The sequence below is a fragment of the Gopherus flavomarginatus genome, chromosome 1 (assembly GCF_025201925.1).
Source record: "Gopherus flavomarginatus isolate rGopFla2 chromosome 1, rGopFla2.mat.asm, whole genome shotgun sequence".
Classification (NCBI taxonomy): Eukaryota; Metazoa; Chordata; order Testudines; family Testudinidae; genus Gopherus; species Gopherus flavomarginatus.
In genome coordinates, this window is record NC_066617.1 from 303454767 (window position 1) to 303468634 (window position 13868).

At 39.0% G+C, this 13868-nt stretch overlaps 1 protein-coding gene across 4 annotated transcripts in view; it reads left to right on the top strand.

Moving 5' to 3' along the window:
- DIAPH3 (diaphanous related formin 3) overlaps positions 1-13868 on the top strand; it is a 555175-nt gene that overhangs the window by 372918 nt on the left and 168389 nt on the right. For 3 of the 4 annotated variants that reach the window (XM_050947581.1, XM_050947561.1, XM_050947570.1), the window contains one exon: positions 11152-11316. In XM_050947581.1, the coding sequence (XP_050803538.1) occupies positions 11152-11316 (165 nt within the window). Of the gene's footprint in view, positions 1-11151; positions 11322-13868 lie in introns of all 4 variants that reach the window. The other variant, XM_050947589.1, reaches the window with a different exon arrangement.

Genomic DNA, 13868 nt, shown 5'->3' on the forward strand with positions numbered 1-13868 from the left:
ACTTATATGCCAACACACCAAAGTCTCTCTCCCAATAGATCTATAGGCATTAACACTTTTAACCTACTTCCCCACAAATTATATTAGCCCCAGGATCTGACTCACATTCCTAACTATCTAACATAAACTCCTACATTTATGACAGCTGTTGAGACCAAGTGCAATTTCAAGTTTTTTGTACACTTCTGTTTTATGTTTGTATGCAGCTAGAGCTTAACAGGCAATATGAAACTCTTAACTACGGTAGGGCTTGTCTATACTACCTGCCGGATCAGTGGACAGAGATCGATCCAGCAGGGGTCTAGTATAGATGCAATATATCGACTGCTGAGCACTCTCCCGTTGACTCCAGTACTCCACCAGAATGAAGAATGCAAGCTAAATCCAGTGGCTACAAACTTGGGTGGGAGCTGTTGAAAAAGGCTTGCTTGTTTACCTTGAGAATTCTGCCCTTTCCTAATGACAGGGCACGTAGTCCCCCCTATTACCCCCAGCAGATATTTGGGGCATCCGTTTCAGAGACTACATGGCAAACTTATGTAATACTCTTTTCTGAGCACATTTGTGTATGGTCAGTAGAAAGGGGGTATGAACCATACCTATTTTGTGACCACAAAACACCATGAACCAAATCCACATAACCTCCTCATACTCCTATGTGCACAGTCTGTTCCTGATCTTTCACTACCTGTGCATAATCATAGAACCAGTCAACAAGTCTAGCCCCCCTGTGCCGAGGCAGGATTAAGTAAATCCAGACTATTCTGGACAGGTTTGTTCGACCACTTATTAAAAACCTCCAGTGATGGGGATTCAACAACCTCCCATAGTTGCCTATTCCAGTGCTTCGCTACCTTTATAATTAGAAAGGTTTTCCTAATATCTAACCTAAATAACGTTTGAAGACTGTTATAAGCCCACCCCTCCTCAGTCTGCTTTTCTCAAGAGTAATCATGCACAGTTTTTTTAACCTTTCCTCATAGATCAGGTTGTCTAAATCTTTTATCATTTTTGTTGCTTTCCTGTGAACTCTCTCCAGTTTATCCATGTCTTTCCTAAAGTATGATGCCCAGAATTGGGCACAGTATTCCCACTGAGGTCTTGCCAGTGCCAAGAAGAGCAGGACAATTATCTCCTGTATCTTACATACAACACTACTGTTAATACACTCCAGAATGATACTCACATTTTCACAGCTGCATCACATTGTTGACTCATATTCAATGTGTGAGCCTCTATTACCCTAGATCCTTTCCAGCAGTACTACCACCTATCCTGTTGTTCCGCATTTTGTAATGGTGCATTTGATTTTTTTCCCTGCATTAATGTAGTACTTTGCACTTGTCTTTATTGAATTTCATCTTATTGAACTCAAATCCATTCTCCAATTTGTCCAGATCATTTTGAATCTAATCTTGTCCTCCAAAGTGCTTGCAAGGTCTCCCAGCTTGGTGTCATATACAAATTTTATAAGCATAGTCTCCACTCCATTGGCCAAATCATTAATGAATAGTATTTGACCCTAGACTGCTGCCTGTTGGACTCCATTAGATCATTCTAGTTTGGCAATGAACCATTAAAAACTATTCTTTGAGTACAGTCTTTCAATCAGTTGTGAACCCACCTTATAGTAATTTCATCTAGACCACATTTTCATAGTTTGCTTATGAGAATATCATGTGGGATTGAGTCAAAAGCCTTACTGAAATCAAGATATGTCACTTCTACTGCTTCCCTCTATATACTAGGGCAGTAACCCTGTATAAAAAGGAAATCAGGTTTCTCATGATTTGTTCTTGACAAGTCCTTGTTGGCTATTCCTTATAATCCAATGTACCTTATAATGCAATAACTTCCCATTTCCAACCTGAATATTTAATGCATATATACCCTGATTCCTCAGAGGCCCTTTCATTATTGCACTGTGCAGAATACTTTTTTTCTTGATGACTATCACTGTTTGTTTATGAGCCTCGACTAACCTCCTAAACAAATCCATCCTAACGAGTTTTCTCAAAGGTCAAATTCATAAATGCTTCTTCCACCCATAAGCCTTCCAGCACAGTATTCAGGAAAATCTCACCTTTTCCTTTTAGAAAGATATCACATACATAAACTCCACTACATTTAATATCATAGTTGAGTTTTACAAATGACGGAAGACTGTTGTGAAGATTCAAAGCCTGCCTGTTTAAAAAACAAAAAAACAACTTCCTCTTTCTGTATCCACAGGCTGTGGCATTTCTGCAGACTCATATTTTCACTCCTTGTTCTCTTTACTGTTGCTTTCTGAGCTTTGGCTACCTACTAAATTATGTTTCCAATTTCTACACCTCCCTGACTTAACCAGGACTAGCATATTAGCCTCTTTTGGGGGCCTCTGTCATAAACAGATAGCTAAGGGTTAATGTTCTTTTATCTGTAAAGGGTTAACACAGGGAACCAAACACCTGACCAGAGGACCAATCAGGAAACAAGACTTTTTCAAATCTGGGTGGAGGGAAGTTTTGGGTGTGAGTCCTTTGTTCTTGATCTGTTCTTTTTTCTCAGCTCTGAGAGTGACCACAGGAATCGCCAGGCTTTCTAATCTTCTGTTTCCAAGTTGTAAGTACAAGGATAGTAAGACAATAGGTTTATATTGTTTTTTTTTTTGTATTTACATGTGTGTAGTTGCTGGAATGTGTTAAATTGTATTCTTTTTGGATAAGGCTGTTTATTCATTTTTTTCCTTTAAGCAATTGACCCTGTATATTGTCACCTTAGTACAGAGACCATTTTATGTGCTTTTTCATTCTTTTTATATAAAGCTTTCTTTTTAAGACCTGTTGGAGTTTTTCTTTAGTGGGGACTCCAGGGAATTGAGTCTGCAGCTCACCAGGGGATTGGTGGTAGGAAGAAGTCAGGGGGAAAAATCTCTGTGTTAGATTTACTAAGCCTGACTTTGCATACCCTCTGGGTGAGGGGGGAGAGAGGTTAGATCTCTCGGTGCTTGTGTTTCAAGGACTTGAAGCAGGGAGGGTGGAATCCCTTTGTTTAGATTCACGGAGCTTGCTTCTGTATATCTCTCCAGGAACCCAGGGAGGGAACACCTGGAGGGGAAGAGGGGGAAGGGAACTGGTTTATTCCCCTTTGTTGTGAGACTCAAGGAATCTGAGTCTTGGGGTCCCCCAGGGAAGATTTTGGGGAGACCACAGTGAGCTAGGCACTGTATAATTCCTGGCTGGTGGCAGCAATTACCAGGTCCAAGCTGGTAACTAAGTTTGGAGGTTTTCATGCTAACACCCATATTTTGGACGGTAAGGTCCAGATCTGGGAAGAAATGTTATGACAGCCTCACAGTCACCTTCAGCACTAATTAGGATGTTAGGTGCAAGTCTACAGTTGCATTGCCCTTTTCTCAGTAGTTAACTTGTAAGGATTAGGGTTAGAAACCTGTGCCCACAATGTATAACCATGGCAATTAGAGGACTGAAGTTCATTAATAAATTATTCCTAATTAAAAGCTTTCAACCTCACATGAGGTCAAATACACAGGAAGGCCACACTATGTCCCTTAAGTTAGATTCATCCACAGATATCCACAGTACTCAGCCTGTCTTGAGTATAATTGGTGAACTTGGCTGTACTGTATTGTGGGGGAAGCATTCTCCCTGCTGACTCTAGTGCTGACTGGTTAATCTGGCCAAACTCTTCCTATCATTAGTTAATTCTGCCCTTAGCTAGAAGAGCTAGACACATCACAGTGCCTTGTATCTTAACTTTAAAATACAGCCTCTGCATAGATTCTTGAGGGAGATCTTCCCCTACGAAAACAAACCCTGTATTTAGTACTAGTTGATCCATCTAAACAAAAAATTCTGCCTGCTATGCGATTGGTCATTTTGAATGGCTGTGGATTCCAACCCCTTTCCAAGAGAATCTTCTTCACCATGGCTGACAGTCAAGCTCCGTCCTGGTGTGGGATTGGATCCCATCATTAATCAGCTATTTTGGAGACAGATTCCAATGCAGGAAGAATTGTCCTGAGGACATCATGTTCTAGTGGCATCATCGCACTATGGGTGTCTTGGTGACTAATCAAACACAATAACTGGTCTGTGTACAAATAAATCAAAATTCCTTAGCACAGCCCTTGGGTACAGGTTAAAAGTTCCTGAACCATAAATATAGAGTTAAAGCAATACTAAGCAGCTGTGTTCTGCATGCAGTGATCAGTCTCCTGCAGTCACTGGCAGCAATCTTAAACTTTATACATATGGAACAGAATTCATAACAAAAAACACACGTTTATAACCCAAATGTACAGACACACATTCATTAATACTATTTCTATCTATATTTTACATTGTAGCGGTCGTGCTTACTCTCCATATTCTTCTCTCTCTGTGCTCTCTAAGTCTCCTTCTTTTCTGTAAGTGGTACTGCTGTGGCTACTGCTTCTCCTTTGAGGTCTTCTTAATGGCTATTCTTCACTGTTTTACGTTTCTTTCTTCTGATAGCTCCCTATCTTGACCCACTTTTGCCTGCTGACTGAATGATAGATATTCACTCACAAAAGCTTATGCTCCAATACATCTGTTAGTTTTAAAGGTGCCACAGGACTCTGTTGCTTTTTACAGATCCAGACTAACACGGCTACCCCTCTGATACTTGAAACCACAGTTAGTAGTCCTGCAATTTCACATTTGAGTTTCTTCAGAATTCTTGGGGGAATACCATCTGGTCCCAGTGGGTTGACTGTTCCTCAAATTTGTCACCTATGAAAAATGGCTCAGGTTTGGGAATCTCCCTCACATCCTCAGTTGTGCAAACCGATGCAAAGAATTCATTTTGTTTCTCCGCAATGGCCATATTGTCCTTGAGTGCTCCTTTGGAATTTTGATTGTCCAGTGGCCCCACTGTTGTTTTGTAGCAGTCTTCCTGCTTCTGATGTACTTTAAATTAAAAAATAAATAAATAAATAAAAAGCTATTACTTTTTTAATCTTTGGCTAGCTGTTCTTCAAATTCTTGTTTGGGTTCCTAATTATATTTGTACACTTCACTTGACAGTTTGTGCTCTATTTTCCTCACTAGGATTTAACTTCCACGTTTTAAAGGATGCCTTTTTGCCTCTCACTGCTTCTTTTACTTTGTTATTTAGCCACAGTGGCACTTTTTTGATTGTCTTACTATGTTTTTTAATTTGGGATATGCAGTTAAGTTGAGCTGCTATAATGGTGTCTTTTAAAAAAGTGTCCATGCAGCTTGCAGGGATTTCACTTTTGGCATTGTACCTTTTAATTCTGTTTAACTCATTTCCTCACTTTTTGTTTAGTCTCCTTTTCTGAAATTAAATGCTGCTGTATTGGGCTGCAGTGCTATTTTCCCCACCACAGGAATGTTAAGTTTAATTATATTGTGGTCACTATTACCGAGTGGTCCAGCTATATTCACCTGTTGGACCAGATCCCGCACTCCACTTAGGACTAAATCAAGAATTGCCTCTCCTCTTGTTGCATCCGAAGAAGTGAGCTGTAGCTCACGAAAGCTCATGCTGAAATAAATTTGTTAGTCTCTAAGGGTGCCACAAGTACTCCTGTTCTCTCCTCTTGTGTGTTCGAGGACTAGCTGCTCCAAGACACAGTCATTTAAGGAGTTAAGAAACTTTACCTCTGCATCCCATCCTGAGGTGATAAAATGTATGGGAACACTAAGTATTTCAAGTCAATTCTTTGGATCTATGTATAAATTCCATTTTTATATTATTAATTTTAATATCAAAAAACATTTTTTGCACTGGTAGTTAGTGCTTTAAATCCAATTAAATGATTTAAATATCTTGTAGCATGAGTGAGTTAAAGACATTTATTGATAATTTATTTCACTATTTGTAATATTTCTTTTGTCAGTGATAAAGAAACAATATCAATTAGTAAACCTAGCACTGCACATATTTTCCCCAGAATTTTTTGTTTTTAAATGAGATGCAAAATAAACTGGCTACTGATGTACTAAAGAGACTGTTTTTTCAGTTTCTCCCATGAGACTTTCCATATCAAAATGCATAGCAATATATCACTTCTCAGAGGAAGCTCTGTGCTTGTTCCAGAATGGTTCCTAGTTACTATCACATTCACATTAAATTTAACTAATTCTGTTGTGGAGTACAGTTTGTCAGGAACTCACAATAGAAATTTTTCAGCTATAAAATGTGTTAATAAATAGGCACTTGGAGGCAAAATTCATTAAACTGATGGAAGGAATTTCATGTTAGCCTTCCAGAAGAGACAAGTCCATGAATCTTGACTGAAATCTCACTGACGTTAGCTTTTAGACATATAAGTGCTGTGTTTTCTTTCCACAATAAGCATAGTGAAAAGTTCCTTCTACACGTATTCATGTTCTTCGCTGTTGGATTTATTGAACTTGATTATTCTACTGCTCAGCATGTCTCACTGTTAAGAACACTTGGGCAGCTCTCCTCTCATTGTGGCTTCATGGAGGTGGATCAGCCTTTTCACACCACATGCTCCCTCCACAACCTCTCTGCTTCCACTTGCTGCCAGGTTCTCTGCCTAGATGCTTACCTTTTTAATTTGAGCTGTTTCTCCCCAGTTTTTGAATAGTCGGGAGAACTATTCTCCCTCTCTTCTGGCTTCCTTCTCCTCCTTGGGTCAATTAACTCCTCGAGGGTTAATCCTCTCTGAGCCTCAACTGCAGCATCTCCTCGCCTTCTTCTCTGTCCCTTGCAGGCATGGCAGAGCAGCCAGGAAAGCACAGAGTTAAATTCAAATCATGCTTTGGCTGCTTTCTTAATCTTGGCAGATGGTGAGTTTTGCCCAGCCTGTGTCTAGGAACCACTAGGTTCTAGGGCTGCGGACAAGCAGGTAGGAACTCCTGCCCCCCAAGGCAGCCGCAACTCTAATGGGGGAAAGGTGGACCAGGACACCCCCATGAAGAGCAGCGAGAAGTGAAGAGGAACTTGACCACTCAAGTCAGGGTAAGTCCGAGGGGAACACTTGCAAGACACATTGGGGAGGTTTGCAAGGACACAAATCCCCTTCCTCCCACTGCCACAAAGTGGGTCATGAGCACTGTGGGGAAAGAAGCAGGACTTCTAATCATCCCACCTCCTTCCCAAGGTGACCAGGAGAACTTGGATGAGTTTCCCTTTCCCAGAGGGCAAATGGAACCCAGAGGGAGATGATTCTGAGTCAGACCTCTCAAGAAAGCTCCAGGCCCTAAGAAAAGGAAGCTGCTAAAGGCCTCGCCAAAGCAGAAGCAGTCTACACACTCAAAGCACACAAAAAAGGTTAAAAAATCAAAAAAGAGAAAAACGCAAAAAATCCGGGAGACGTGAGTCCTCTGATTCCTCTTTCTCCCACTCCTCCACTGGGGAAAGTGAACTGTCTGATCCTGAATCTGAACAGGATGAGGGGGAAAATACAGCAATGGTGTGTTTTAGTGGTTGTTTTCAAGTTACATGCAACAAGGTTTATTCCACATTTCAAATCCAACCTGGACAAGTTCCTGAGAGTAAACCCCAGAATACATTTCTTCCCTCAAAATCCTCCCCTGAAACTGCAATACCTCTTCACTGCTCTTTTGAGGAAGTGATTAGGGATGAATGGAACAAGCCTGATAAGGGCAAACACACTGAGAAGAGTTAATTCAGATAACATTCAAGAACCAAAGGGCTCTGTTACTGAGATTCTGAAGGTGGATGCCGCTGTAACGTCATTGTCCGGGATATGGTTATTTCCTCAGAGTGGGAGTTCTACCTGAAGAAACCCACTGATAGAAAGATAGAGGCCATTCTCAAAAAGAACATTGAGGCCTCCTCTGCCATCCTCCAAGCATCTCTGGCAGGTATCTACCTTGCAATAGCATCTCTGTCCTGACTGGAATATGTCAAAGCTTTTAAATACAGAGATGACCCTGAATTTGGTTTCATTTTAAAGAAACTAACTGTATCATCAGCAGTTGTAGCTGAGTTGGGCTCAATAAGGTTATCACCCTGATCCATGGTTTCCTGCTCAGGAGCCAAGTGCCACCTCTGGGTACGTTCCTGGAAGGCAGGTGAACAATGTAAGTGGGTCCTATGTTCAGCCACGTTTTCAGGCTCCCCCCTTTTTGGAGAAAAGCTTGAAAAGGGAGTGGCTGATAGTGCAGCAAAATCCAAACAGACTCTCCCTGATCCACTAAATGCCCACAGAAAAGAGTACAGACCAGCATTCAGATGGAGGCACTTTTCATCCTCATGGAGATGTCAGCAAAAGGACAACAGATTCTTCATGGGAAAACAATGGACTTGAGATCTGGGGGGATATCTAGTGGGACCTCCCCTCCACACCAAAAATCTACTTTATGACAAAGATTGCATAGGCCCACAACTGAAGCTAATGGGCAGTTTTCCCCCATCTCCTAAAGGAATAGTTTTCATCAGCCACAAAAAAGTCAGAGAGAGAGCCAGCCGGGGATACTCCCTCAAGCTGAGGACTCCACCCCATCTATTTTTCATCCAATCACCCAGTTCCAGTGACACCATATAACACAATCTGGTCCAGAATAAAATATTTCATCTTCTAGATGTGAGCGTGATGGAGAGTGTTCACTCAGAAGAAAGATTTTTCAGCTTCTAGTCCATCTGTTTCACTATGCAACAACATTTCTGATCTCGGAAGGCTCAACATGTGGATGAATAAAATAAAATTTTGAATGCAGACCCTGGCTTCTGTGGTATCACCCTTATTATGAGTGGACTTCTTCAATAGATCTAGCCAATGCATATTGCCATATACCCATCAGACTATGCCAATGCAGACATCTGAAGTTAGTTTAGGACAGGAAACATTAACAGTACCGAATGCTTCAGTTCGGTTTGCGCTTAGCCCCCAGGGTTTTACAAAGATGTTGATAATGATAATAGTCAGACTCAGGTTGCAGGGAACCCACTCATCCTTTCCTGGATGTCATTCCTGGGGCTGGTAGTTGGCTGAATATTGTGATTTTTGGTGTAAGGGACCATCTGTCGCAAAGGCAAGCTTACCACCCAACAATGGCAGCCTTTAATAACTGATTTACCTCAATCTACCATAACATTATTACAAAGAAGGGTCAGAGGAGGGGCTATAACAAAAGCAGATTGGGTTCTGATAAGCTCCAGTTGTGCTCTTTGGGGTTTGTAATGTTTAAGTGGTGAAGTTTGTTTTTGAAGGTAATTGTTTCTTACTTTCCTTAGAAAGAGTTACACAAAAATAAGAAACAAAATTACAGCTTTTTTATGTATATTATTTATATGCTGCATTATGTCTTTCTGAATATCTACCTTTTTTTAAAAGGGTGGGAAATTATAACTATGAATCCTTTCTCAGTTTTTTCTTTTTTTTTTTTTTAAATTGTGTCATTTAGAAGTTGCAGTAAAACTGAAGGAAGTTGCATTAAAAACATGTTTTGCTTGAATACAGTTTGATTACTTTTAGTTTATTTGTCAACATGGCCATGAGTGTTTGAAATATAAAGGTTAACGTATACGTTGAAGTCATCAAATGTTCAAATGCTTTATTATTTAAATAGCACATACATAAAAATTATATTAAAATAAATAAATTCACAAACTTTGTTTAATGTTAGTTAAGGTTGCTGTCATCAGTAAACTAAAAAATAAAAAAGGTAGAGCAGGGTAGGCAACCTTTCAGAAGTGATGTTTTGAGTCTTCATTTATTCACTCTAATTTAAGGTTTTGCATGCCAGTAATTAATTAACGTTTTTAGAAGGTCTCTTTCTATAAGTCTATAATATATAACTAAACTATTGTTGCATATAAAGTAAATAAGGTTTTTAAAATGTTTAAGAAGCTTCATTTAAAACCAGAGCCCAAAAGTTGACACCCCTTAGCCCTAGCCAGCTGTTATCTATTTGCAGTGTAGAATGTTAATCCTCAGTCTTCTATTTCCTTATTTTTATGGCTTTGAGTACTGATGAGAGCAACCTTAATTAATGTTAAATGACGTGGGTTATTTTGGTTTTTTTTGTTTTTAGGGGGGAGGTTAATATCTCTCAAAGAATAACTCCTGTGAGTTATTAGACATGTTCCCTTTCACATACCTGAATTACGTGAAATGTGGTGTTATAGCCCTTTTGGTCCCAGGATATTAGAAACAAGCCGGTGGAGGTGTTAACAGGCCACTTCATCTTGAATGGTCACTTAGAATATGTTTTAACTACTTATGTTAAACATTTTGTTCCATCTTGTATTTGGCTGACGTGAAAAAGAGTTCTGTGTAGCTTGAAAACTTCTGTCTTCCACGAACAGAAGTTGATCCAATAAAATATATTACCTCATCTACTTTCTCTCTCAGAACATTTTATGCAGTTCTTGAGTATGGATTATGGGAAAACTCCAGATAATACAGTTTTGGTTATTTTATGGAACTCCTCAAAAGTGTATGCAAATTATAACTCTCTGCAGGGGGAGCTAGAGAGCAGCATAAGCAAATTTGTCTTGCAGCAGGTAAGAACTCAACCTTAATTCTCCCATTTTACCTAAAGAGAAAATCAAAGAGCTTCTGTTTCCACAAACCTGTTAGCCCTAGGACTTTATATATAGCTTCTCTCACACACACACACACAATCACTCACTCACTCACTCACTCTCTCAAGCCTGCTATTCTTGCAAAACAGTTTCCATCGTAAATAGGGATTATGACCAAAATTTGAACTCTGGATGCCTAAATCCATACTAAAGCACCCAAATAGATGTGACCTGTTTTCAACGGATCCAAGCAGCTCCCACTTTGTATTGAAGTCTTTGAGGTATGTTGTTTTATGTAACACAATATATGGCAAACAGATTACGTACTGCCTATTATCAATTCCCATTATATATACAATTAATGTAAAGAATGTTTCATTGAATTATCAAAGTAAAAAACGATCAAGAAAATTTGAGGATCATTCTTATATTTTTTCATTATTATCAAAGTATTCATTAAACACTATTAGGTATGTAGTTTGTGTTGTACTTGAAGTAAATGAATAATTTATTGTAAGATAATTAAGAGGTTTCTTTGAACGTTAAAGTTGTCTACAGAGAAACAGGTAGATAAATCATGATAATTTGCTCTAACTAGCTTCACTGAGTGCTCTTTTAGCCTTAACAGTAATATACAGCTTTGCAGTTTATGCAAGAGAACATTACCAAATACTTACCAGGATGCATGAGAACATGGAGAAGCTCTATCAAAATGTGATGGGATACTATGCCATTGATTTGAAAAAAGTTTCAGTGGAAGAATTTTTAACCGACTTGAATAACTTCAGGACAATATTCTTGGTACAGTATGTCTATTGATGTTAAAATTGTTTTCCAGAAATGATTTGTTTAATAGTTCAAATATTGATGGGCTATTCAATAATTATTTTTGTCGTCTTGAATGATGACTACATTCATATCCGAAACCTTACTTTCTACATCCCAGATTCTACAATGTAAAGAAAAGGGAAATATTCATTCATTATTTTAAAATTCTCCATACCTTCAGAAGGAAAAAACCTGAGCTATAATAAATTAAAACTGGGTCCTTGATTTAATATATAACATGCAGGAGGTTTTTTTTTGGAGGGGTGGGTGGCACAGAAGTCAGAGAAGAGTTAAGTTTGAAATTCTTTACTTCTGTTGAGATAAAACTTCTCTCTGTCTCACTATAGAATACTTGCATGACCCAAGAACTTCTTAATGTGAGCTGGGAATGGGTTACAGAAATCACATGGATCTAAGGTGTCTATTAGAGTTCACCAAAGACTATTACGTGAGGTCTCAAATGAAAGTTGTCACTCTGGTCCTTAACATTGTTGTGAAATACATGTAGAGATCATATGCATATATACTGAAAATATGTTTAAAAGTCATACCAAGATAATAGTCACCAGCAAAGGTGAAAAATAGGTTTTCTTTCTGTATCCTCAGGAATCTTTGTCAATAGGTAAATTTAAACATTGTAAGGTCATGCAATAGATGCCCATTTACATAAAAAATCAACAGGAAAGAAGCACACAAATAAATGAGCTTCAGAGATTATCCTGTCTGTGTGCAAATGCAATGAACATAGTGGGTACTGTGCTGGCTGCTTCCCAAGGAAACACCAATCCTGGCCTTTGCATAAAATAAGCATAATGTTATCAGATTATAGACACTTCCTGAGGAAACTTTTTTTTTTATTTTTTTTCATGGTTTACTTGATTTTTGATATATTCTAAATGTATTGTCTTTTGTTTTTGTTTTGCCTGCTCTTTGATAGCCACTATTTTATTTTTTTAATTTAAGGATGAAAATGATTTTTTAGAAACACTTTTAGCTGCCTAGATTTAAAAAATACGTTAAGTGAGCCACTAAAATGTTCAATAAGAACTTTATCTTTTAATTTTATGATCTTTTCTCTTTTAATGTAAATCAGGGGTCGGCAACCTCTGGCACGTGGCTCGCCAGGGTAAGCACCCTGTTGGGACAGGCCAGTTTGTTTACCTGCCGCATCGGCAGGTTCGATCAATCGCAGTTCCCACTTGCCGTGGTCTGCCGTCCCAGGCCAATGGGGGCAGCGGGAAGCCGCGGCCAGCTCATCCTCACCCGCGCCGCTTCCTGCCACCCCATTGGCCTGGAATGGTGAACAGCGGCTACTGGGGGCTGCGATCGGCCGAGCCTGGCAACGTGGCAGATAAACAAACTGATACGACCCGCCATGGTGCTTACCCTGGCTGCCGCATGCCAGAGGTTGCCGACCCCTGATGTAAATAATATTGCAGACGCAGAAGTTCAAAAAATAGGATGAAGGAGATACAGGAAGGAAGAATATGATATTTTAACTCTTAGGGCATGATCACTAATTTTATCAGTAACCTTGCAAGCTGAAAAATTCTCCAGCAAAAGGAAAGACAATACCAAATTTGCAACTGACCAATCTCTGGTGGGAGCGTTTGTAGAAAACTCATGAAAATAAGATGACTGTCTTCTCCTTTTGCTAGACCCTCACTTTTGAGGACATGGCAGTCCTTTCTCAGTTAACTGGATTCTCTTAATCCAGATACCATGGTGATGGGTGCTTCAAAGCATCTGAAAAAAGATGCAGCACCTATCACTGTGTAACATGGGTGGCAGTTGATCCACCATTGTACATTTGTCTGTGAAGAAGGAAATGTGGTCAAGAAATTTTAGTTGGCTAAGTTGTAAGATCTGATGAATGGAGTTGTTAAAGGTCAGTTGCTGTTTCATTAACTGTAGGGGACACTCTAATGTTGTTTAAATGTAGTGTTAATAAGGGGGAACTAATTATGAAGATGTTATTGGATAATTATACCGTAACATATTTTAATATAGTAGTTGTTAAATCAGCATACAGTTTGAGATCAGATTTCTTGGTTTCTTTGCTTCTAATTGTTGGTGCGTAGTGTGTGGTAAAATGTTATAGATTTGTGTAATTAAGAGGCATTAGATATGCTTACAATTAAAATCAATATCTGTGTATAATTAAATTTTACAAATGAAGAAAAGATAGGTTGTGAAAATTAGATTATTTTGAAGGCTTAAAAACATCTATTTGGATTACTGAAATACCACTACTACCCTTTAAACAGATCTATGTGTGGTAGACAAATCCAGAGAGTATAGTATATTCTCACTTGCTTTTACTTTAGCATGTTGATGTACTTGTTGTATTCAGCAAATTTAAATTGAGCCAGCATCAATGACTGAAAAGAAAACCTCACACTCTACATGAGTACTTTGTTATAATTTTCCACTGCACAATTGAAGAGAGAGAGAGATGCAACATCTATCTGTATACAGAACAATTATAAAAATAATCCTTACAAAGTATTATGTTGTAACTCCCC